Source organism: Oryctolagus cuniculus, chromosome 20 (assembly GCF_964237555.1).
Source record: "Oryctolagus cuniculus chromosome 20, mOryCun1.1, whole genome shotgun sequence".
Taxonomy (NCBI): Eukaryota; Metazoa; Chordata; class Mammalia; order Lagomorpha; family Leporidae; genus Oryctolagus; species Oryctolagus cuniculus.
This window is the reverse complement of record NC_091451.1, coordinates 10,837,278-10,862,849: the sequence shown is the minus strand read 5'-3', so window position 1 is coordinate 10,862,849 and position 25,572 is coordinate 10,837,278. Positions and strand designations below refer to the sequence as shown.

At 46.4% G+C, this 25,572-nt stretch overlaps 1 protein-coding gene across 2 annotated transcripts in view; it reads right to left on the bottom strand.

The window, feature by feature from the left end:
- RTN1 (reticulon 1) overlaps positions 1–25,572 on the bottom strand; it is a 264,833-nt gene that overhangs the window by 31,286 nt on the left and 207,975 nt on the right. The window contains exon 1 of one of the 2 annotated variants that reach the window (XM_017349483.3): positions 4,983–5,181. The exons of the other annotated variant lie outside the window; for it this stretch is intronic. Within the exon in view, the coding sequence (XP_017204972.1) occupies positions 4,983–5,043 (61 nt within the window). The 5' untranslated portion in view covers positions 5,044–5,181. Of the gene's footprint in view, positions 1–4,982; positions 5,182–25,572 lie in introns of those variants that run through there. 2 annotated transcript variants of the gene reach the window in all.

Below are 25,572 nucleotides of genomic sequence, written 5' to 3'. Positions count from 1 at the left end.
TTGTTTAACCGTTTATAGATGTTCTCACTCTAAATGACATTGAGTGAATACTAACACCCGTTGACTCTGGGTGATTTGTGGTTTTCACTTGAACCTCTCTTTGCCAAAGGGAAATTTTCATAACGTTAATATGCACGTGTCATCTTGAGAAAAACAGAAAAACAATTTTCTCACTTCGAACTTGGAAAAATTCCCTTCTAAAGATTCTCCTGAAAATGACAACACCCTGCGAAAAAGCGGAACCTTGCCTTTCAATGGTGTACCTGACCACCGGCATTCGGTTTATTATCTGCAGAATTTTCTTTCACTAAGGAAACAAAACCCAGCACCCCAGCTTAGCCAGTTTCCCCATCAGATCCCATTAGAACACGCAGAGAGGGAATGTGTACATCAAAGATTTGTGTTGTCCTATTTGTGCACTAACCCAACATTGTGAATCAAAATAAAATATTGATTTGATAGAAGGCAGCACTGGTCTGCCTTTGTATATTTGGTAAAGTTGTCTTCACCAAATGCTGTTTTCAAAGATACATTTTCTTTCGATTACTGTGGCTAAAGCAGATCTCCTATATCCCGGGGGCTCCTTAATGAATGTTTCCAACCGCACCTTTCAGAACAGATGACCCCAAAGTGTTTCCACAGAGTCCTGCAGGCCAACGCAGAACTTGCCATAGACTTTGTCTTGTAAAAATGGAAAACACTTCTAGGGAATGCTCTCTGGAAAGCTGCACCCTACGCCAGTGATTTGCAAGCTGGGGAAGCTGTGACCACAGAATGCTGCCATGCAGCGGAAGACGAGCACGGAAGCCAACCTCAGCCCCAGGGGCACCACATACGTGAGGGGGCTTTGGAAAGTCCACGGAAAATAGAATTCAAAGATGTTTATTTTTGTCCCCAAAAAAGTGGGATCCATGCATAGCTTTCATGTGAGTTTCCCATAAACCTTTTGAAGGCCTCCTGCATGCACAGATTGCAATTTTTTTGGTAAAATAACAAACTAATGAAGCTGCCTCTCAGTTAAAAAGTACAGGCTTCCCCTTCATGGTCACACCGCCCTGAGTTTAGGGCCCAATGACATCCCGGGGCCAATCCTTGGTCCTCTTAGCCTGAAAACCCTCACTTCTGCCTCTGCAAAAATGAGAGACACATGACAATCTCATGGCGACTTCACTCAGACATCCGTCACAAGAGCAGAGGCTGGCGACTGGCACAGAGCTGGTACTTGTGGGGACTCTGGGACAGTGGATGGATGGTGACAGTGACAAGGATGACAGCAGTGGCCCAAGGTCCTCAAGATCGCTGTCCAGAAGCCAGCTTTCAGTCTGTCTTAAAGAGACCCTGCATGGAAACATCTCAAAAGAGGGAGGCGAGATGGAGAATTCTCGAATTTGGATGGAAACCAGGAGTCATCCTCGCCTTCTACTGCTCAGTTTACCACTTACTGCAAAACCTCATGAGGCCAAAAAGTGAAATGGAAATCTCACATGGGAGGAAGTGTGGCCAAACAGAAACTTGAAAACGTGAAGGGGTAGTAAGCCCACACGAACGCCAGGCCACAGATGATTCGTGTCCTTAGAGAAGACATTGAGGAAACAGTCATGGACCTCAGAGAGGATGGCAGAGCAGTGGGAAGTGAAGGGCCCTGGATCCTGACAGCCCAGGCTTGCGTCCAACCTCGGGACCCCGACAAAAGCCTCGGTCACCCCTGTGAAATGGGGATAAGAGGATGTATGTGTCCTAGGGTTTCTGAGGATTAAATGCAACAGTGCAAGTGAAACACTCAGCGAAAGCACCCCATACATAGCAGGAGCATACTGATCTGCAAGGTGGCTAGACACACAGGTGTTTCATTCGGTTTTGTTTTGCTCTTATTTTCCAAGTAGAATATACCTTGGCTTATTATTTAACAGCATTTCATGGTGGCAATTCATATTTTTTAAGTTGGAAATATGATCTGTACAATGTAGTATAATATAGGTTTCAGTTTTTCTTTCTTTAAAGGTTCTTCCCTAGAGCTGCACTCATGTGTTAATACAATGTACACTCTTGTGTATGCACACACACACACACACACACACACAAGTACTTCAAAAAGTTCATGTAGAATGGAATTCCAAGGCAAGTTTATTTTGGCGCAAAAATGTTTGAAATTCATGCACATGAAAGGTCTTTGCGAAGCTCATGAAAATGGGAACTATGGAAAGATGATGTATATACGCATGGTTCCTTTCGCATGTACACCGCGGCTTTCAATGGAGGCTTCACAGAATGTCCGATAGGCTGACCTTTCTCCATGGACTACTTAACAATGTGGAGGGAACCGGAAGTGGCGTTACCTACTTCCCTTCCAAGCAAAGCGTCCCCTCCTCATGCCCCAGAGGACACCGCCAACCAGGCTGCACTGACTTCTTCCCACTGCGCTCACAACTGCTCACTGCTCATACCCGATTCAGCATTTGAGAAGGACCCTGGTGGGGCTCAGGGTGGGGCTCAGAGAGAACTATCACACCTGGCAGCATATGTCACTCACCTGAAGAAATACTGATCCTTGGCTCAACTGACTTAGAATCCCTAGGGGTGGGGCCCGGGCATCTTTTTTCTTTGTTTCCTAAGACTCCCCTGGGGCCGGCGCTGTGGCACAGCGGGTTAAAGCCCTGGCCTGCAGTGCCAGCAACCCGTGTGGGCGCTAGTTCAAGTCCCAGCTGCTCCATTTCCAATCCAGCTCTCTGCTATGGCTGGGAAAGCAGTAGAAGATGGCCCAAGTGCTTGGGCCCCTGCACCCACATGGGAGACCTGGAAGAAGCCCCTGGCTCCTGGCTTCAGATTAGCTCAGCTCTGGCCGTTGCAGTCATCTGGGGAGTGAACCAGCAGATGGAAGACCTCTCTCTGTAACTGTATCTTTCAAATAAATAAAAATAAATCTTAAAAAAAAAAAAGACTCCCCTGGTGATTTTAACGTGCAGCCGGGATTAAGAACAAGTGTTTTTGATAATGAAGTGAAGAAGATACATTGAAAAAATGCTAAATAAACATATATTATTGTAGGTGTAGTTTAGATGAAGAGTTTGCATCATGGGGAGCCGAAAATGAATCATTCACTGCTTTCCATCTCTCTGCTGCCTGTAAACCCATCCCTCCTAGTTACCAGTCAATTTTCAAGACAACAGCTTTGTCCCATCTGACAAAAGAAAACCCATGGAGCTGCAGGCCATCGGAGGTTGTCTAGTCTACACGGTCCTCAAGGGCCGGAACTCATCTCCACAAGGACCCAGTGCACTGGAAATGAAAATGACTGCCTTCAGTGGACAAACTACGGCATTCTGTGTCAGGATCCGATTATGAACGTCCGGTTTCTTTTCTTGTTTAACCCGCAGAGAGAAAGGCAAAATACAGGATCGGGATGAATTGACATCCTATAGCTGACACAAATCAAAAGGAAAACCTGCCATCTTTGCTATCTACTTCTGTTAAGACAGAAGAAATCCTACTCATGGCCCAGCCTCGATGTCCATCTAATAGCCGCTGTTGGGTATGTCCAGGAAATGACAGGTAGGTCTCAACACTGCACGAGAATGAAATGCTACCAAGAAGGCTCACGGCCGCCTTCTTCTTAAACAGATGCAGTTCCCCGGAGTTGGCGTCAGCGGCCGAGCCTTCATGATGCCCGGGCATCTCGGTTTCTGATCCATCTACCTACTTCTGATGACTGTATTTCCAACAGACTCACATAATCTGGAGCGGACTCCCGTGTTTTTATTTCACTGCCGCCCAATCCGACAAACAACGGGCCATGCAAGCGTGCTCTGTATTCTGAGAATTGGGTTCACTTTTTCTTTAAAAAACACACCAAAGGCCAGCCCTTCGGGGGCATTAAAGATGAAAAAGTATCCAATTCGTTCTGTGATATAAAATCACAAGGAGAAGCTGCCCGGCTTTGGCCAACAACAAGGACAACAAAAATCGGCTGGGGCTGGGGCTCCTGAGTGTTCTTGGCTCCCTCCCTCCCCCCCTGGGGGGGGGTGTGTGATGCAGGTGAAGTCACAGAGCCAGATGTGCTACATATTAAAAGGCGCGACCCCCTGCACAAACCCGCGTCGCCTACACACACCTCCTCCCTGCGGATTCTCTCCTTCGCCCCCTCCTCTGGAAGCGGACTAGGTGGAGAGAACTGAAACGGAACAAAGGAGACGCGGATGTGTGAAGTCGGAGGCTGCATAAAAATGGCTGAAAGGCAACCCAGGCGCGGCTGGAGGTGGCCACACCCAGCGCTGGCAGGGACTGTTGCAAAGGGAACCCGCGACGCCCGGAGGGCCGCCGGCTCGGTTTTGATATTTCCCTCCACTTATTCCCCAGATACCCACTAGTAATAAATAATAAGATACAGGTTGCTCCAATGACACATTAAAAAAAAAAAAAAAAAAAAAAAACAACCACCGAAACCTTTCCAAGTGATCCACCCCAGGAGGTGGCTACGCCATCATATCTCCAGGGTTTTGGGCGTCTGGGTCTGCATTTCCAGTCTCCTTTGTGTGCCCACACACACGAACCTTGAGATGGGTGTGTCCCGCTAAAAGGATGCTCTAGCCCTCCAGCTGAGTGGCTCTGCCAGCAGGCTTCGACCTTCCCACAGAAACAAATGCGCTGGGGCGCAGGGAACAATAAGCAAACGCTTTAACTCCGGAGATTAAAGATTAAACAAGCGCCCGCCGAATGACCACGGGTCCCCAAGGGGGCAATCGAAAACACCAACGTTACAACCAGAAAACAAAGGGGTGGGGGTGGGGGCTCGAACAAAAGGGGGGGAAGAAAACCCAAACACCATCCATTTTTGATTTTCTGAAAACGCAGGTTTGCTCCCCCAACAGAGAGCTCCGGGGTGGGAAGCATGCACAGGTCCCACAGGTGAAATGGTGCACAATGGACAGTCCGGCCGCCGGGTTCCCGTGCGCCGCAGGCATGCACTACCGAAATAAAGAGAATACCCTGACTTTTCCAGTTGCTCCACACACAGTCCATCTTGGTGGAATCGGCAGTGGCCTGCATCGTGCGGGCTTGCGGGCGGCTGGCCGCTGGTCTCGCGGGGGCGTGGGGTGGGGGCGCCGGCCGTGCGCTCAGGCGTGGTGCCGGGGCTGCAGCGCGGGGCTCGCGGCGCGCGCGCGGCTGCGGACAGACTGAGGCTGAGGCTGAGGCTGCAGCAGCCGCGCGCGGCGAGGGGCGGGCGCCGCAGTCTGCGCGGCAGCGAATCAGCGCGGCCCCGGGGCCGCCTGCGCGCTCGGGGGTGCGGGAGCCGCTCCACGCCGCACGCGGCCGCTGCGCCGGGGAGGGCCCAGGCGGTTCCGCCCGGGGAAGGCGCACACGCGGGCTGGGCTGGGTGCGGGAGGTGCGAGGCAGAGGGCACCAGCGGTCAGGGTTGGGACGCCAGGGCGCTTGGCTTTCTGGCAGTTCTAGGTCGGCAGGCTGGGTCTTCTAGAAATTTCTTAGAAACCCAAGAAACCTGTTGGACAACAGGTACGGTCCCCTGGGCGTCCACTTTTCACTTACCTTTTCTTTTTCTTTTTTCTCTTTTTCAAGATTTTATTTATTTATTTGAGAGGTAGAGTTACAGTGAGAGAGGGAGACAGAGAGAAAGGTCTCCATCCATTGGTTCACTCCCCAGATGGCCACAACGGTGGAGCTGCCCCAATCTGAAGCCAGGAGCCAGGAGCTTCCTCCGGGTGCAGGGGCCCAAGGACTTGGGCCATCTTCTACTGCTATCCCAGGCCACAGCAGAGAGCTGGATTGGAAGAGGAGCGGCCGGGATTAGAACCGGTGCCCATATGGGATGCCAGCACTGCAGGTGGCGGATTACCCTGCTGCGCCACGGCGCTGGCCCCTCACCTCTCCTTTAATTCTTAAAATTCTGGACACAAAGAAATTTGTCTGGAATCTTCCAAGGAATTGCTAGATTCCTCCCTGTTTTGGAATGTGCTACCTGCAGGCTGCAGATCAAAGCCTTGGTACCTGGGGTCATTGGTCATTTTAGTGACAGGCGGTCAGTTGTGGGGACGTTTGAATAGAATTTAGGGAAACAGGAGGTGGCATCTGTCTGGATAGTGCCATCGTTGAGATTAAGCATAATTTGGGAGACTAGGTTGGTTTCCAAGCCCAGTTATCCAAGTATTTGACCGAGTTCCCAGTTAAAATGCAAAGGAAAAGACCTGACATTCAGTTCTGAGCATGAAATACCACAGTACTCCCAAAGGTTCATGGAAAATGGAATTAATAGATAAAATTCAGGGGCCGGTTGTGGCGCAGCAGGTTAAAGCCCTGGCCTGAAGCGCCGGCATCCCATATGGGCACCGATTCTAGTCCCAGCTGCTCCTCTTCCGACCCAGCTCTCTGCTATGGCCTGGGAAAGCAGTAGAAGATGGCGCAAGTCCTTGGGCCCCTGCACCCGCATGGGAGACCTGGAGGAAACTCCAGGCTCCTGGCTTTGGATCTGCACAACTCCAGCCATTGTGGCCATCTGGGGAGTGAACCAGTGAATGAAGACCTCTCTCTCTGTCTCTGCCTCTCTCTTGTAGCTCTTTCAAATAAATAAAATAAATCTTAAAAAAAAGATAAAATTCATTGTGGTGCAAAATATTTTGAAACCCATGCCTCCAAGGGGTTCTTAAAACACATACTTGGGAAACGTGTATTATGAAAAGAAAAAAAAAACTATGCATGAGTTTCAAGAATTTTCATGTGAAAATAATTCCATTTTTTTTTTTTTTCAGAAACCTTGTATTTTATCAGAGTATGCACCAAGACCTTGACAGAATGGACAGTATAGTATAGGTATGGTTTGAGGAGGAAAAGTAGAAGTCGCAAAGAGAAAAGACTGGAATGTGGGTGTTGGGTCCTGGGGGAGCCCAGACACAGATGTGAGGACAAGTGCCCTGAGACCACAGGTGCAGAGAGTGAAGAGTTTCTGGGCACCAAAACCACACTTTGCACTTCCATGTGTAGTGGCCTGGCCTCACTCATTGCACCAGACTTCTCTCTGGCATGGAGAATGGGGCCTTTACACCCCCCCCCCCCGAAGTGCTCTCAGACCCCAAAACAACATTTGCACAGGGGGCACCAGCAGGGTCCAAGGTCAGCAACCTCAAGCTGACCAGGCATTTTCACTTCTAAGAAGCGAGTAGACTCTAAAAGATGATCCCGGGACTCACGCGTGCTGTGTCCGAGAAACCAGCCGGCTCGCTGCCCATCTTCCCAACGTACGGGCATGGTTCCCGAGTGGTCACAGTGGGGTGGGGGTGACCTGGCGCCTCTGGCAGCTGCCCTCTCCTAAAAACAGCGCTGGCAGGACTCGTCACAAAGAACTCTAGATGGACCTCCCTTTACGGTCACTGGGGACATTTTTCTCTGTATTTCCTACTCTCCTTCCCTTCCAATATTTTTCAATGTCATGGTCTTTTTTTTTTTTTAATTCATTCGGTCAGCAAAATCCTGAAAAGAAAGGCACATGATGAAGACCCACCTGGATCAGCACCATTCTCACTGCAGGCCATGGCCGCAGGAGTCAAGGGAGGAGAGGGCGGGGCCGCCCTCCAGTAGGAAATCCTTGTAGTGTTGGCCACTGGGAGGCACTGCCAGCCCAGTGATAGCCCCAGCCATCCTCCCTAAATTCAGAAGGTGCCAGCAGGTACCTTTAGTGACGGAGTAGAGGAGTGACAGGGAAACTGACAAGCAGTGTGTATGGCGCCCTGGACTGTCTGCAGAGCACAACTCGTGGTTCTGGGTGGAAAGTGGAGAGCGACACATCCCTACCAGGGGACAGCACACACAGGGACACTGCCTTCCCCCAGGTGGACAACGGCCTACGGCCGACTTCTTTTGGGCCATGCATTTTCCCTGACAGTAAAGTTGACCTTGCAATGCTGGCCTAGCTGAACACATCATTTTCAGTCCTGGAGAAAACCTTGATGGCACATGGGAAAAAAAGCGTTGCAGGTTGAGGAAGACAACTTATGACAGCGTTCACACGAGTGACATAGGAACTGATTTTGGCAAGAAAAAAGCAAATCAACGTAAGGAAGGAAAAAACAGCAGCAGAGGATGAAGATCAGAGAGCAGCGAGTCACAGGGTGCAGGGGTAAGACCCGTCTGGACCGCAAGAGCAAGTGACTTGGTCATCAGCCAATCATTTATCATCTCTGCACCTCTCTTAGAATATCCTGCTAAGGCACAGCTTTGGATGCTTGCCTCTCTGAAATAATTTACTTCCCACAAACGTGGGACATGGAGCTTTCTTTGCACAAGTGCCAGAACACTATTAATGAAAAGTTCCTGCCAAGATGAACAAGATAAAACGGGGAGAAAAGATATGCAGATTTGCCTTTAGTGCGAACTCAAATAGCAAGCAAAATAAAGCTTGTGAGAAGCAGGCAGGAACTGCCACTATCTTTAAACCAGCAGAGAACAGACGGGCTTTGTACGCAGCCAGCTTAGAACTTGGTTTAGGTGCCTGCCAGGAGAGGAAATGAGTTCCTTAGTTTGCAGGATGAAATCATGCATTAGGGAGTCTGATCTAAGAAAAGCAAAAGAGGCCGGCAGTGTACTCTCATCCCTGATCACGAGGAATGCTGAGCAAGGCTGGATTCTACTGATGACAATCGATGGTACAAACCTCGTTACATTTACTCAACACGTTTTTACTAAGCTCCTACTGAGTGTTGGACATGGTTGCAGGCACAGAGCAAAGTTTCTGACTTTAAAAATTCTATGTGTGACTGTGTGTGTGGGTAGTGGATGGATGATAATAAAAAGGGCCAATATGTGATATTTGTAGACAAGTGTATGGAAAAATAAAACATGTAAAATATGACAGAAATTGAGATTGGGGTGGAAGTTTGCTACTGCATAAGAGGGTGAACAGAAACCTAACTCATAAAGTAAAACTGGAGCAGACACCTAACTAAAGAGCAGGAGAAGGCAGTTGAGGTAGAGCAGAGAGGGGCTGGAGCTGTGGCAGAGGGGTTAAAGCTGCCACATGAGTGCAGGTTCAAGACCTGGATGCTCCACTTCTAATCCAGCTCCCTGCTAATGCAGCTGGGAAAGCAACAGAAGATGGCCCAGGTGCTTGGGTCCCTGCACCCATATGGGAGACCTGGAAGAGGCTCCTAGCTTCTGGTTTCAGACTGGTCAGATCTGGCCATTGTGGCCATTTGGGGAGAGAATCAGTGGATAGATCTCTCTCTCTACCCCCCCTTCTTCTTTTTTTTTTTTTAATTTTTGACAGGCAGAGTGGACAGTGAGGGAAAAAGAGAGAAGAGAAAGGTCTTCCTTTACCATTGGTTCACCCTCCAATGGCTGCTGCACCGCGCTGATCTGAAGCTGGGAGCCAGGAGCTTCCTCCTGGTCTCCCATGCGGGTGCAGGGCCCAAGCACTTGGGCCATCCTCCACTGCACTCCCGGGCCACAGCAGAGAGCTGGCCTGGAAGAGGAGCAACCGGGACAGAATCTGGCGCCCTGACCAGAACTAGAACCCGGTGTGCCGGTGCCGCAGGAGGAGGATTAGCCTATTGAGCCGTGGTGCCAGCCACCCCACCCTTCTTTAAAGAAAAAGAGCAGAGAAAAATGTTCAAAGATGTACTGAGTTTTCATCAAAGAATGCAGTGACTGTCAAATTATATCAAGCATTCTTAGGGAACTTCTTGATTTTTTTTAATGCTCTGAGAATTACAGCAATTGGAAGAAAAGGCACAGAACTAAAAATATACTACATTATGATCAAAGAACACTAAGAACTCTGCTTTATGCCATATGGAATAAGGAAACTTAAAGAGACAACCAATTTGGTAGATAACCCACTGTACTAAGATAATGCATGAATTGAGGATTGAAACAATGGATTGGCACCTGATATTTGCCAAGTGCCTTCTCATGTGCTGTACATTTGGTTACTAGAAGATCCCTATGAAGCAGATGGTGTCTACCCTCATTCATTCATTCTTACTTCAACCATTTATAGAACCCATACTCATTGTCTGTCTGTTCATATGAGGGGACTTCACAAAGTTTGTTGAGGGGGCCTGCACTGTGGTGTAGCAGGTAAAACTGCTGCCTGCAGTGCCAGCATCCCATATGGGCGCCAGTTCGAGTCTCGGCTGCTCCAATTCCAATCCAACTCTCTGCCATGGCCTAGGAAAGCAGTGGAAGATGGCCCAAGTCCTTGGGCCCCTGCACCTGTGTGGGAGACCCGGAAGAAGCTCCTGGCTCTTGGTTTCGGATCGGTGAAGCTCTGGCCATTGTGGCCAACTGGGGAGTGAACCAGTGGATGCAAGACCTCTCTGCCTTTCCTTTTCTCTTTGTGTAACTCTTTCAAATAAATAAACAAATCTTTAAAAAAAAAAAAAGTTTGTTGAAAATGGAATTACTCCAATATGGGTGCCAGTTCGAGTCCCAGAGACTCCACTTTAGAGCCAGCCCCTGCTAATGTGCCTGCGAAAGTAGTAGGTGATGGCCCAAGTATTTGAGCCTCTGCCACCATGTGGGAGACCAGTATGGAGTTCTGGGCTCCGAGGTTCTGTCTGGCCTAGCCCCAGCCATTTGTGGAGTGAACCAGCGGATGGAAGATCTTTCTCTTTCCCTCCCTCTCACTCTGCTTTTCAAGTAAATATATAAATAGATAAATCTTTTTTCAAAGAAGTAGGTTTCCTTTGGTATACACACTATTTGAAATTCATGCACAGTTTTCATAATCTGCATTTCCACGAACTTTTTGAAGACCTCTCAATTCTTCTATGAGTAAGCATGGCTTTACCCTTCCCAAGTTTTATAAGTGACTTTAGTATAATGTTAAACAGAGGCCATGATGGAATACTCTTTGTCTTACTGCTGAATTAAGAGAGAAATGTGCTCAAAATCTTACCACTAACTGTGGTATTAGCTATGAATTTTCTATGATGGCAGATTAAGGGAGGATCTTTCTGTTCCTAAGAGTTTTTGTTATGAATGGACACTGAATGCTATCAAGTATGAGGCTCATTTAACATTTGAACATTAATTAACATAACCATCCATGACATTAGCAGGCAACAGAAAAAATCATGTTCATATCAATAAGTGCAGAAAAAGTATTTGACTAAATCCAACATCCATTTATAATTTTTTTTAAAAAACCCTCAGTAACCTAGGGATAAAGAAAATGTCCTCAACTCGATAAGGAATATCTACAAAAAACCTACAGCTAACGGCACACATATTGTTGAGAAATTGGAAGCTTTACCATTATGATCAGGAGAAAGGCAAGGACATACTCTCTCACCATTGCTTTTCCATACTGCAATGGAAGTCTTAGCTAATTCTACATAGGACAAGAAAAGGAAATAAAATGTAGACAAAATCAAACTATCTCTGTTGGCAGATGACATGACTATCTATGTAGAAAATCCAAAAAAACCTGAGAAACCTGGAAATAATAAACAATTAAAGCAAGGTAGCAGGATACAAGGTTAATAAGAGTAATCTTTTCCCTACATACCAGCCATGAAGAAGTTTTGGAATTTGAAATAAAAAATATAATACCATTTACATTATTTATTTCTTTTTTTTTTTTTTTTTTGATAGGCAGAGTGGACAGTGAGAGAGAGAGACAGAGAGAAAGGTCTTCCTTTTGCCGTTGGTTCACCCTCCAATGGCTGCCGCGGCCGGCACGCTGCGGCCGGCGCACCGCGCTGATCCGATGGCAGGAGCCAGGAGCCAGGTGCTTTTCCTGGTCTCCCATGGGGTGCAGGGCCCAAGCACCTGGGCCATCCTCCACTGCACTCCCTGGCCACAGCAGAGAGCTGGCCTGGAAGAGGGGCAACCGGGACAGAATCCGGCGCCCCGACCGGGACTAGAACCCGGTGTGCCGGCGCCGCTAGGCGGAGGATTAGCCTAGTGAGCCGCGGCGCCGGCCAATACCATTTACATTAGCAACAAAAGATAAAATATTTTATACTTAAGGTATAAATATTTATTCTTAGGTATAAATCTAACAAAGTGTCTTCAAGATCTATGAGGGAAACTACAAAACTCTAATGAAAGAAATCAAAGAACTAAATAAACGGAGTAGTATCTTGTGTTCATGGACAGGAAGACTCAATATTGTCAGGATGTGAATTTCTCTCATCTTGGTCTACAGACTCAATGCAGTCACAGCCAAGATCCTACAGGTTATTTTGTTAATGTCAACAAACTCAAGTTTATACGGAAAGGAGTAAGATCCAAGAGAACCAACACAATAATGAAGAGGAACAAAGGTGGAAGACTGGTATCACCTGAGTTCAAGACTTACTATGAAGTTACAGTCCTCAAGCCCGTGTGGTGGTCAAAGGAACAGACAGACGAGTGAAACAGAGTATTTCACCATCTAAATAAGTCAACTGATCTGTGACAGAGGAGCAAAGGTAACAGAATGGAGAAAATGCAGTGTTCTCAATAGATGGTCCTGGGACAGCGGGACACCCTCAGGTTAATTTAAAAAAAAAAGATCCAGATACAGACTTTACACTCTTCACAAAAATTAACTCAAAATGCATCACAGGTCTAAATGTAAAATGCAAAACTATAAAGCTCCTAAGAAAATGACACAGGAGAAAATCTAGATGATCTTGGGTTTAGTAATGACTTTTTCAAAACAAGACAAATGGCATGACCCATGAAAGAAATAACTGATAAGCTGGACTTCATTAAAATTAAATTTCTGCTCTGCAAGAGAATGAAAAATTAAACCACAGACTGGAAGAAAATATTTGCAGAAGATATATATATATATAAAATAAACACTATTCTCTAAAATATACAAATAACTCTTTTTAGAAAATTTTATTGATTTGAAGGCAGAGTTAGAGAGAGAGAAATCTTCCATTCAATAGATTCACTCTCTAAATGGGCACAACGGCTGGGGCTGGGCCAGGCCAAAGCCAGGAGCCAGGAGTTTCCTTTGGGTCTCCCACGTGGGTGCAGGGGCCCAAGGATGTGGACCATCTTCTGATGCTTCCCTGGGTGCATTAGTGGGGAGCTGGATTAGAAGTGGAGCAGCCAGGAGTTGAACAGGCACCCATATGGAATAATGGCACTGTAGGCAGTTAACCCACTATGCCACAATGCCAGCCCCTACAAAGAACTCTTAATATCCAACAAAAACTAGCAATGAGAAAACAGACAACTCAACCAAAAAGTGGGCCAAAGATCATAACAGACACTTTATCTAAGAAGACATATGGATGGCCAATGAGCATACAAAAAGATGCATCACTTCTATGTTGTCAGGGAAATGCAATTTAAAACAACGATACACACATTAGAACGGCCAAAATGCAGAATACTGACAACACCAAGGGCTGGTTGGGGGTGTGCGGCAGCAGGAACTCTGGTTCATTGCTGGTGGAAAGTACAGCCACTTTGGAGGACAGTTCTTTACAAAGAAACATATTTTTACCATATGGTCCGCAATTGTGCTTCTTGGTACTTACACAAAGGAATGACAAACGTATGTGCACAAAAAAACCTGCACAGAGACACTGACAGCAGATTTATTCATAATTATCAAAACTTGGAAGCAGCCAAGATATTCTTCAGTAGGTGAATGGGTAAGTGATCTGGTACAACCTGACAATGGGAGATCATTCAGTGCTACACAGACACGCGCTCAAGCCATGAAAGGCATGGAGGAGACTTGAACGAATACCACTAAGCAAAGAAGACCATCTATGAGGACAGTATACTATATGATTCCAACTATAAGACTTTCTGGAAAAGGCAAAAATACAAAGCCATTACAAAGAGCTGCAGGAGCAAGCATGTAGCCTGCTGAGGAAGACGCCCATCTCCCCGTACTGGAGCACCTGGTTCCAATTGCTGGCTGCGGCCCCCGACTCCAGCATCCTGCCAGTGCAGACCCTGGGAGGCAGCCATGATAGCTCAAGTGATTGGGTTCCTGCCACTCACAAGGGAGATCGGGATTGCATTTCCAGCTCCTGGCTTCAGCCTTGGCCCAGCCCCAGCCATTGCAGGCGTTTGGAGAGTGAATCAGCACATCGAGAGTTCTCTCTCTTTCTGTTTCTTTCTCCCTCCCTCCCTCCCTCTCTCCTCACTCCCTTTCTCTCTCTCTTTCTCTCTCTCTCTCTCCCTCTCAAATAAATACAAATGTTTTAAAATATCTGGCTGCTAAGAGTTGGGGTGTAGGGAGGGATAAGCAGGTGGAGCACAGAGGATTTTTGGCAGTGAAACTACTCTATAGATACTACAATGATTGACAGACATCATTATACATGTGTCTAAACCTACAAAATGTACAGTACCAACAGTGAACCCTAATGTAAGCTGTGGACTTGCGGTAATGAGGACGTGTCAACACAGGTTCACCAGTCGTGGCAAATGTACTGCTGTCGGGGAATGCTGAAATCTATCACCCGATCTCCGGATCTCCCTCTCCCCCTCCATGAGTCGCTCAAATGGCTTTACAAGCATGTTCTAAATGACCTTCAGATTGACACTCCTTGCTTTATATAAGCTATTCTATTCAAAGGGAGAAAATTCTCACAACTTATTTACAAGGTTTGATTAAAATTCATGCCTGGATCAGACAATGAAGCTATTTCACTTAGGGACAGACCTAAAAAATATATTATCAGCAAAGCACTCCAACAATGTGTCAATTAAACAGCTTTATAAAAACGCAATTTAAAAATATACTTATATAATTTATCATGCTTACAGATTTTTTTTTTTTTTTGGACAGGTAGAGTTATAGACAGTGAAAGAGAGACAGAGAGAAAGGTCTTCCTTCTGTTGGTTCACCCCCCCACCCCAATGGCTGCTACGGCCGGCGCGCTGCGCTGATCTGAAGCCAGGAGCCAGGTGCTTTTCCTGGTCTCCCATGGGGTGCAGGGCCCAAGCACTTGGGCCATCCTCCACTGCACTCCCGGGCCACAGCAGAGAGCTGTCCTGGAAGAGGGGCAACCGGGACAGAATCTGGCACCCCGACCAGGACTAGAACCCGGTGTGCCGGTGCCGCAGGCAGAGGATTAGCCTAGCATGCTCACAGATTTAAGGAAAGGAGCCTAGCTGATCAATTTAATATGTGGAAAGTATATACAATTAAATTCAAAACCTATAAATTATTAAAAATTCTGTGTAGGAATATGTAAAAGCTATAATCTTTTAAAAAGATTTCTACCCATCTGTGGCACAAATAGGACCCAACAATGTAGCTCACACTCTAGAATGATCCTCTTTAACACAGGATTGACAAAAGGTTGTCTACTCTGACAATTCCCATCATTGAACTGGAGGGACCTGGTAGCACCCAAGAGAAAGAAAGAGAAAGTAAATAGGAGTGTAAAGAAAGTATTGCAGCTGTGATAGTGTGCAGATGATGCTACTGTCTACATAAAAAACTGACGGGACAGAAAAGGCAGCAGAACTAAAGAGTGTTTGAGAATACTGCTGGTGCCAGTGCTGTGGCATAGCGGGTTAAGTCGCCACCTGCAGTGCCAGCACCCCATATGGGTGCTGGTTCGAGTCCTGGCTGCTCCTCTTCTGATCCAGCTCTCTGCTATGGCCTAGGAAAGCAGTGGAAGATGGCCCAAGTCCTTGAACCCCTGCACCCGCGTGGGAGACCCAGAGGAAGCTCCTGGCTCCTTGGAAGACCTCTCACTCTCTCTCTCTACCTCTCCTTCTCTCTCTCTCTAACTCTGACTTTCAAATAAATAAATAAAAAAATATTGCTGGATACAAATTCAATTTATGAAAATAAATAGCATTCCTATAGAACAGTAAAATCTTGTAGAAAAACACAATATTTAAATTCACAATCATAAGAGTCCAAATCTATAAGGTTACAAAGAATAAATGTTACAAAAATTATGCAGAAACTTCAGGAGAAAAAAAATCACAAACTTTTAAAAAAATTTGTATTTATTTATGTAAGAGATAGAGAGATTGTCCCCATCTGCTGATTTACTCCTCAGATGCCTACGATCACTGGGTCTGGACCAGGCAAAGCAGGAGCCCAGGACTCCAGGACGCTCACGTGGGCGGTGGGGACCAGGCTCTGGAGCCATCACCTGCTGCCTCCCAGGATGCGCGCTAGCAGGAAGCCGGGATGAGCACAGGCACTTCCACACGGGACATGGATTCCTTAACCGGTAGCTCAGCCAGTAGGCCAAACGCTAGTCCCATCAAGAAAGTGTAAAAAGGGGCCAGCGCCGTGGCTCACTTGGTTGATCCTCCGCCTGCGGCGCCGGCATCCCATATGTGTGCCGGGTTCTAGTCCCGGTTGCTCCTCTTCCAGTCCAGCTCTCTGCTGTGGCCCAGGAGGGCAGTGGAGGATGGCCCAGGTGCTTGGGCCCTGCACCTGCATGGGAGACCTGGAGGAAGCTCCTGGCTCCTGGCTTCAGATTGGCGCAGCTCCCCACTGCGGCCATTTGGGGAGTGAACCAGCAGAGGGAAGACTTTTCTGTCTCTCCCTATTTGTAACTCTACCTCTCAAATAAACAAATAAATTAATAAAAAACCCCAAGTTTGACAAAAGTAAATATAAACCAAGTAAAAAGAAGAGCCAGAATAGAAGGTATCAGAGGTTAAAAAAAATCTCTCCACATTAATAATAAAAGGAAAATTCAACAGAAAATGGGAAAATACAATGAGTAACTCATACAACAGGAAATACTTCGACAATAAGGGGAAGAAATTATGTTCCTGTTACTTCTAAATGAGGACCGCTGTGAGGTATTTACATTGTTCAAACTGGAAAAAAATTCAATGTTTGATGTTATCAAGTGAGGCTGCAAGACCAGCAACACATACATCGCCTGGTTTGTGGAGCAATTTGGCAGCTTCTAGTACATGTGATTTACAGGTAATAGGACCCATGTCATTCCAGAAAGTCATCTGCTTTGCAGAAACTCTTGTGCATAAGGAGATAAGAAAGGGGGCTGCTCACTGCATTAACGTCTATAATATGTTCAGTGAGGCAACTGACACAGTCATGGTTCAATCACAGTGGACATCTACATGGCAGTTGAATGGAATGAAGTAGGGTTTCAACTGAACTAAATCTGAAAATACGTTTCAGGTTTTAATTTAAAAAAAAACTACGTGATGTGGGAAAAATCACTATGTTCCTAAAGTTGTACTTACAAAATGCATGAAGTTTGTATTCCTTAAATAAAAGGTTTCTTTGGGGGGGAGGGACTAAAAACTACTTGAAAGATACATATACAGTACAACCTCTGGAGTAAAGCAAACCCAAGTATGAAATTGGACAAAATTGTCCAAAACAATCATTTCACAGTTCTGGAAACCAACTAGAAACAAGCTCGGAAGCACCTATTCATGAAATACTGCTTATCTTCACGTGAGTAAGAGCTGCGGGGCTCTGCTGTGTGCTTGCCTGGGCTTCTCCTGACCGGACCTTAGCTGTGTTGTCCCAGGACCATCACCAGTGTGGGGCTCCCTGTAAAACACACACCTTCCCTCTCCATGGGAAGGACCGGATTAGGACTGCGGGATGAAAAACCCACACTCAGTGGTGGTGTCAGCAGAAGGAGCAGACCAGAAAGTGGCACAGTTTCAGAAAGTGGCACTGAGGTCATCATGGACTTGCTGTGGGTGAGCAGCAGACCAAGGTTAGCTGGAGACGTCAGGGGATATCCTGGGAATGAGAGAGGGCGGAGGGGCCGTGTGTTCTCCAGACATCCTTTGGTAACTGGGAGCCTGGGAATTCATCCAAGAAGACTCCAGAGACCCCGCTCTCCATACAGAGCTGGTTGTCTGGGACACTCTGAGCATTCACAGGGAAGACTCAAGAGAGCTCAAGATATTTCTACACCCCTGGCTTCTGGGTGGCTGTGTGTGCGTTTAAGGCAGAACTGGGATGGCCCCATGGGAAGAAAAATTGAGAGGAGGCCTGAACATTTCCTGAACTTTTAATGTGTTCCTCAGGAGGTGAAGCACAGCCATCATTATCTGTCCTCTAAACTATCCACACGTCAGGGGGATGAAAAGTAAAAAAACACTAAAGCCACATGAGCAGCCATGCACCATGGGGGAGACCGAGCATTCAGATTAGGCACAGAAAAGTCACAGAAAGCAAAAAACAAAACAAAACAAAAATCCAAACAGCAAAAACTGTAAAAATGCCAGATTCTAACATTTGGTCCAGTTTTCTTTCTTTAATTGTTTTTTATTCATTCAAGAGGCAGAGCGACAGAAAAAGTCAGATACATAGAGAGCTGGTCTGCCAGTTCACTCCCCAGATGACAGCAGTGGCCAGGGCTGGGCCAAGCTGGAGCTGGGAGCCAGGAACTCAATCCAGGTCTCCCAAGTGGGCAGCAGGAAGCCAATCAATAGCACTATCTTCGCGGCCTCCCAGTATCTTTCTTAGCAGGAAGCCAGGAGCCAGAGTCAGAAATCAAACACTTTGATAAGAGTCATGGGCATCCTAACCGCCTTCTAAGCCGCTCAGCTAAATGTCCTTCCAACTGAACGTTTATTTCCATTTCAACGATCTTTCTGAAGTATCTTCATATAGAAAATTCTATGTAATATATACAATGTAAAGGTAGCGAGTTTGGCAGTTTACAGGATATAAGGACATTGTGTGGGGACAGTGCTGTGGCACAGGTGCTTAAGCCAAGGTCTGCAGCACCAGAATCCAATGTGGGTACAGGTTCAAGTCCTGGCTGCTCCGCCTCTTTTTTTTTTTAATTATTATTATTTTTTTTTTTTGACAGGCAGAGTGGACAGTGAGAGAGAGAGACAGAGAGAAAGGTCTTCCTTTGCCGTTGGTTCACCCTCCAATGGCCGCCGCGGCCGGCGCACCGCGCTGATCCGATGGCAGGAGCCAGGAGCCAGGTGCTTTTCCTGGTCTCCCATGGGGTGCAGGGCCCAAGCACCTGGACCATCCTCCACTGCACTCCCTGGCCACAGCAGAGAGCTGGCCTGGAAGAGGGGCAACCGGGACAGAATCCGGCGCCCCAACCGGGACTAGAACCAGGTGTGCTGGCGCCGCTAGGCGGAGGATTAGCCTAGTGAGCCGCGGCGCCGGCTTTTTTTATTATTATTAATTAATTAATTTGAAAGTCAGAGTTACACAGAGAGAGGAGAGAGGTCTTCCATCTGATGGTTCACTCCCCAGATGGCTCAAATGCTGGAGCTGCACCCATCTGAAGCCAGGAGCCAGGAGCTTCTTCCAGGTCTCCCACATGGGTGCAGGGGCCCAAGGACTTCGGCCATCTTCTACTGCTTTCCCAGGCCACAGCAGAGAGCTGGATTGGAAATGAAGCATCCAGGACTCAAACTGGCACCCATATGGGATGGCAGCACTGCAGGCGGCAGCTTTACCTGCTACGCCATAGCGCCAGTAACCTCTCTCCCCCCGCTGTTCCACTTCTGATCCAGCACCCTGCTGGGTGCACCGGAGAGGCCAGCAGAAAATGGCCCAAGTGCTTGGGGCCCTGCACACATGTGGAAGACCCTGAAGAAGCTCCTGGTCCTGGCTTTAAAGCCTAGCCCAGCCCCAGTCATTGTGGCCATTTGGCGAGTGCAACAGTGGAAGGAAGATCTCTCTGTCTCTCCTTCTCTCTCTCTCTCTAACTCTGCCTTTTTTTTTTTTTTTTTTTTTGACAGGCACAGTGGACAGTGAGAGAGAGAGAGACAGAGAGAAAGGTCTTCTTTTTTCCGTTGGTTTACCCCCTAAAGGCAGCTGCGGCCAGCGTGCTGCGGCTGGCGCACCACGCTGATCTGAAGCCAGGAGCCAGGTGCTTCTCCTGGTCTCCCATGGGGTACAGGGCCCAAGCACTTGGGCCATCCTCCACTGCACTCCCGGGCCACAGCAGAGAGCTGGCCTGGAAGAGGGGCAACCGGGACAGAATCCGGCGCCCCAACCAGGACTAGAACCCCGTGTGCCGGCGCCGCAGGCAGAGGATTAGCCTATTGAGCTGCAGCGCCGGCATAAATAAATCTTAAACACACACACACACACACACACATATGCAGGCCAGCGCTGTGGTGCAGTGGGTTAATGCCCTGGCCTGAAGTGCCGGCATCCCATATGGGTGCCAGTTCGAGACCTGGCTGCTCCACTTCCAATCCAGCTCTCTGCTGTGTCCTGGGAAAGCAGTAGAAGATGGCCCAAGTCTTTGGGATCTGCACCCATGTGGGAGACCTGGAAGAAGCTCTTGGATCCTGGCTTTAGATCTGGCTGTTGCGGCCAATTGGGGAGTTAACCAGTGGATGGAAGACCTCTCTCTCTCTCTGCCTCTCCTCTTTCTGTGTAACTCTGACTTTCAAATAAATAAATAAATCTTTAAAAAAAACATATAAGTAAATCTTTAAAAAATGCAGAAAATTAATATTTTTATACACTACCAGAGAATATTCCAAAAATGACATTAAGCAAACAATTCCATTTACAATAGTATAACAAAGAAAAAATATTTAGGATTAAATTTAACAAAAGACAGGCCAACACTGTGTCACAGTTGGTAAAGCTGCCACCTGCACCACCAGCATCTCATATAGGCACAAATTCGTGTCCCAGCTGCTCCACTTCTGACCCAGCTCTCTGCTATGGCCTGGGAAAGCAGAGAAAGATGGCACAAGTCCTTGGGCCCCTGCACCCGTGTGGGAGACCCAGAGGAAACACCTGGCTGCTGTTCCTGCTCTTGCTCCTGGTTCCTGGCTTCGGATCATCCTAGCTCCGGCCGTTTTGGCCTTTTGTGGAGTGAACCAATGATGGATGATCTTTCTCTCTACCTCTCTCTCTGTAACTCTGCCTTTCAAATGGACAAATAAATCTTAAAGCAACAACAACAATACAGGTTCTCAGGTAAAACCAGGGGCTCTCATCAACCGACTTGGTGACAGGCAGCTTTGTAAAAACAAAGAAAAAAGAAAAACAAACCCACAAAAATTTAACAAAAGATGTACAAAATTTGTGCCCTAAAAACTAGAAAATACTGTTGAAAGAAATGAAAGGAGACCTAATTAAATGGAAAGACTTTTTTGTTTATAGATAGAAAGATTTAATATTGTTAAGATGGCAATACTCTCCAAATAAACCTACAGATTCAACAGAATCTCTGTCAAAATCCCATCTAAAGGGGCCTGCATTGTGGCACAACTGGTGAAGTGGCTGCTCTTAATGCCAGCATCCCATACCAGAATGCTGGTTTGAGTTCTGGATGCTCTACTTTCTATCCAGCTCCCTGCTAATGCACTTGGGAAAAGCAGCAGAGGATGGCCCAAGTACTTGGGTCCCTGCCACGCATGGGAGAGACTTGGGTAGAATTCAGGGCTCCTGGCTTCAGCCTAAGGTGGTCTAGACAGGGAGAGACAGAGAGAGAGGTCTTCCATTTGCTGGTTCACTCCCCAAATGGCCACCATGGCCAGAGCTGAGCTGATCTGAATCCAGGAGCCAGGAGCCAGGAGCTTCTTCCATGTCTCCCACGTGGGTGCAGGGGCCCAAACACCTGGACCATCTTCTACTGCTTTCCCAGGCCATAAACAGAGAGCTGGATTGGAAGAGGGGCAGCTGGGACACAAACTGGCTCCCATATAGGATGCTGGTGCTGCAGGTGGAGGCTTAGCCTACTATGCCACAGTGCCAGCCAATAAATATCTTAAAAGAAAAGATAGGCATAAATCTTGATGACCTTGGGTTAGACAAAATTTTCTTAGATATGACACCAAAATCATGAACAATAAAAAAATAGGCAAAACATTTTGGAAATTATGTGCTAAAGGATACTATCAAGAAAGTAAAACAACCATACAACAGGAAACAATGTCTGTAAGTCATCTATCTGATAAGGGACATGATTCAAGAATACACAAAGAACTCTTCCAACTCAACCTTTAAGATGACCCAATGAAACTAAGCAGTTGAGGCTGGTGTTTGGTCTAGTAGTTAAGACACTGTTTAGAATGCCCACATCCCCCGGTGGAGTGCCTGGGTTCAAGTCCTGGCTCTGCTCCTGATTCTAACTCCCTGCTCATACACACCCTGGGAAGCAGCAGACAATGGCTCAGGTGATTGGGTCCCCTGGATTGAGTTCTCAGCCCCTGACTTAGCCTGGCCCAGCCCTGGCTGTTGTAGGCATTTGGAAAGTGAACCAGAGCATAGGCAATTTGTCTTTCCAAAACAAAAACAAACAAAAACAGGCAATGAACACAAAAAATACACTTCTCCCAGAAATATGTATTTGTACAAATGACAAAGCATCACATGAAAAGATCCTGACATTAAATAACAGCAAATCAAACTACAGTGAGAAAGCACTTTATAGCACTGGAATATATATAATCAAAATGATGGAAAGTAAAAAGTATTGGCAAGGAAGTGGAGACATATTTTGGAATCCTCGTACTTTGCTGGGAGGAATGTAAACTGGTGCAGTCACTTTTTCAAACAGTTTGGTAGTTCCTCAAGAAGTTAAAAATAGAGCTGCAGCATGATTCAGTATTTTCATGGCTAGGTTTATACCTAAGAGAATTGGAAACATATGCCCACACGAAACTTGTACATAAATATTCACAGTAGCATTAATAATAGCAGTCAAAAAGTGGAGTGGACTGAAATATTTATCCATCAATGAATGGACAAATAAAACTTAGTGTTTCCACGTTTTGGACTATTTTTCAGCCATGAAAATATGAAGTACTGATTTGTGCTACAAGTGCCTGAAGCTTGACAACATCATGCGAAGAGAAGGAAGCGGATATAAGGGTTGCATATTGCATGATTCCATTTATGTTAGATGTTCAGATGAGGCAAGTTTATAGAGAGAGAAAACAGACTGGGGCTGGGGGTGGAGACAAGGAGAGGAATGCTACCGGTACACAGTTTCTTCTGAGGTTGATGGAAATGTCTTGAAATTAATTTTGAAGATGCTTTAGAATTAGATGGTTGCACAACTTTAAGAGTACACTAAAAACTACTGATTCGTACACTTGTAAAGAGCTGTGGTTTATGGTAAGTGAATTCTCTCTCTCTCTCTTTCTCTCTCCCTCTCTCTCCCCGCAGTGTTTCTCAGAACTTTCTCTGCTGCACTTCCCCAAACACACACCTGGGGTTAGTTCCCGCCGTTTACGGGTGACATTGAGGCCGCGGGTGTTTTACTCGCTGGGGATTCGGTTCATCGGCCTCTGCGTGCCACACATGCCCGACCTCTCGCGCGGCGGTAGTTATAGAGCTTCTGGTTTTTGCCTCCCCATGCATCAGTCAGTGCGGACACACAGGAATTAGTATGATCCTTACTTTTATTATTCTAAAGTACACATCAGACACACTTATAGCAAAAAGGGCGCCTACTCCACCAAAAGGGGGATGAGCCACATATAACGTATGCAAAGTCAAAAAACAACCACCAGACGATAAAATTAAAATGCATCTAGGGAGGCTTACCTAACTTTAAACTGATAGAGCTTTGAGAAATCAGTAACATAAACGATTAAAATCCATGCATGTGTGCATTACTTGACTTTCATTTTTCACATCTTAGCCTGTTTTTGATATCCTGGGGGACCTTACATACAGTGCAAGGAGAGGCTATGCCTCCAACGGCAGTGGATTGCTCAGATGGGGAATCTCTTGCGAGTACTGGGGAGCACGAGTGTCACGTGCAAACCCACCCCCACTGCTGGATAACTCTCATGGGGGCCGAGCCAATACTCCCCTGGCTCTGAATCACCCAGGCCCAGGTGCCAGGCAACCAGAGGTTACCGGCCTCTGGGTTATGATTCAAACTAACCAATCCTAATCTGTAGTGCGTAGCTGGGGATTACTCAAACCAGTCAGTCCCTCGCTTCTTCCCCTTCCTGTCTTGCCTGCCCAGCAGAATCCCCGCTAAAGGTTGTGGCCAAGACTTTCTTCCTGCTGCTTCTGCCTCCTGACCAAACCCTGATGCCTTCTGTTGGGAAATGCAAGTAATAAATTCTTTTCCGCATGGCACTAACCTCTCTGCACCATCACCCAGTTGCTCCTATACATTTAAATCTCTCAGGTGCAAAGGAGACACCATGCTTGACTGAAAGATTTCCAAGGCCATAGTGTTACAAAAGCAGCAATTCTATTCTAATTAATCTTGTCTGTATAATGCAATCAAAAGGAGAGACTTAAAAACACCCTTGTGGAATGTATCATTATGCTCTTGCAAATAAAAAAAAATGGGTTCTATTGATTTGAGAGGCAGAGACAGGGAGGGGAAGAGTTCCCAACTACTGGTTCACTCCTCAGATGCCTACAACAGCTAGGACTGGGCCAGGCTGAAACCAGGGGCAGGGTACTCGAACTGGGTCTCCCATTTTGGCTGTCACTGCCAACTCCCAGAGTTTGCCTTAAGAGGGAGCTGGAGTCAGGAGAAAGAGCCAGAATACAACCCAAGCACTCCAAGGCAGGACACAGGCTCCTTCACTGCTTGTGTAGAGCTCACTCTAAGGTTATAGTACACGCTTATAAGCACTTTAATAAAAAAGGAACAGTATTTATGCATACATTTTAGGAATAAAAGCTAGCAATGAGAAGAGCCTAAAGAGTGGAGGTTGTCAGTAGGCGTGGTGCTGGGGGAGTGGAGAGGTGCTGGGTAGGGAGTAGTGCTTTTTCCTGGTTAGCACTTCAGTACTGTTAGATTTTTCAGCGAAGCACCATATTATTGCAATCGAAATTCTACAAATTGAAATAATTACTACTCCATCAAAAGGAAGAGAAACATAAAATAGAAGACACAAACAAAAAACAACACAACATATTTATACTTTCATTAATAATGACCATGAAGGACTTGCTGCATTTTTCCATTCATGTCACTTACTAATTGAAATCTTTCTTGAGTTAACTGAAGATTTATATAAAGTTGCAAGAAGAAGCTCCTGGCTCCTGGCTTCACATCGGCACAGCTCCGGTGGTTGCAGCCATTTGGGGAGTGACCAGCGGATGGAAGATTCTCTCTCTCTCTCTCTCTGTCTCTCCCTCTGCCTGTAACTCTACCTCTCAAATAAATAAATAAAATCTTTAAAAAAAAGTTATGTTAATGAAATCTTGTAGTTTGCAATTGTTGGGGTTGGTTTCTTCAATTAACAGTAACAAAAAAATCCTGCAAATTCTTTCAATTTGTCACATGCATCCATAGTTGTTCCTTTTATTTACTGATTTTTTTTTCCTGAGTTGTATTCGTGGTTTCCTCATTCGCTTCTTGAAGAATAGTTTTTGACTATTACAAATAAAGCTGTTATGCACATTTGGGTACAAACGTCTGTGAAAGCATAGGTTTATAAATCTCCAGAATAAATGTCAAAGGGTTCAGTTGCTGGGTCATATGATTAGTTTATGTTTAGTTTTATGGAAACCACCGCCATTTTGCAGAGTGCCTGTACAATCTTACATCCCACCAGCAGGTCTGAGGCATCCAGCACCTCCACCTTCCTACCAGCATGGGATGCTCCCAGTAATCAGGTCAGCCACTCTGTTAGTGTCCTGATCTCTTGTTGTGGTTGTAATTTGCACTTCTCTGATGACTAATGATGTTAATTTAATATCTGTATATCCTTTTTGGT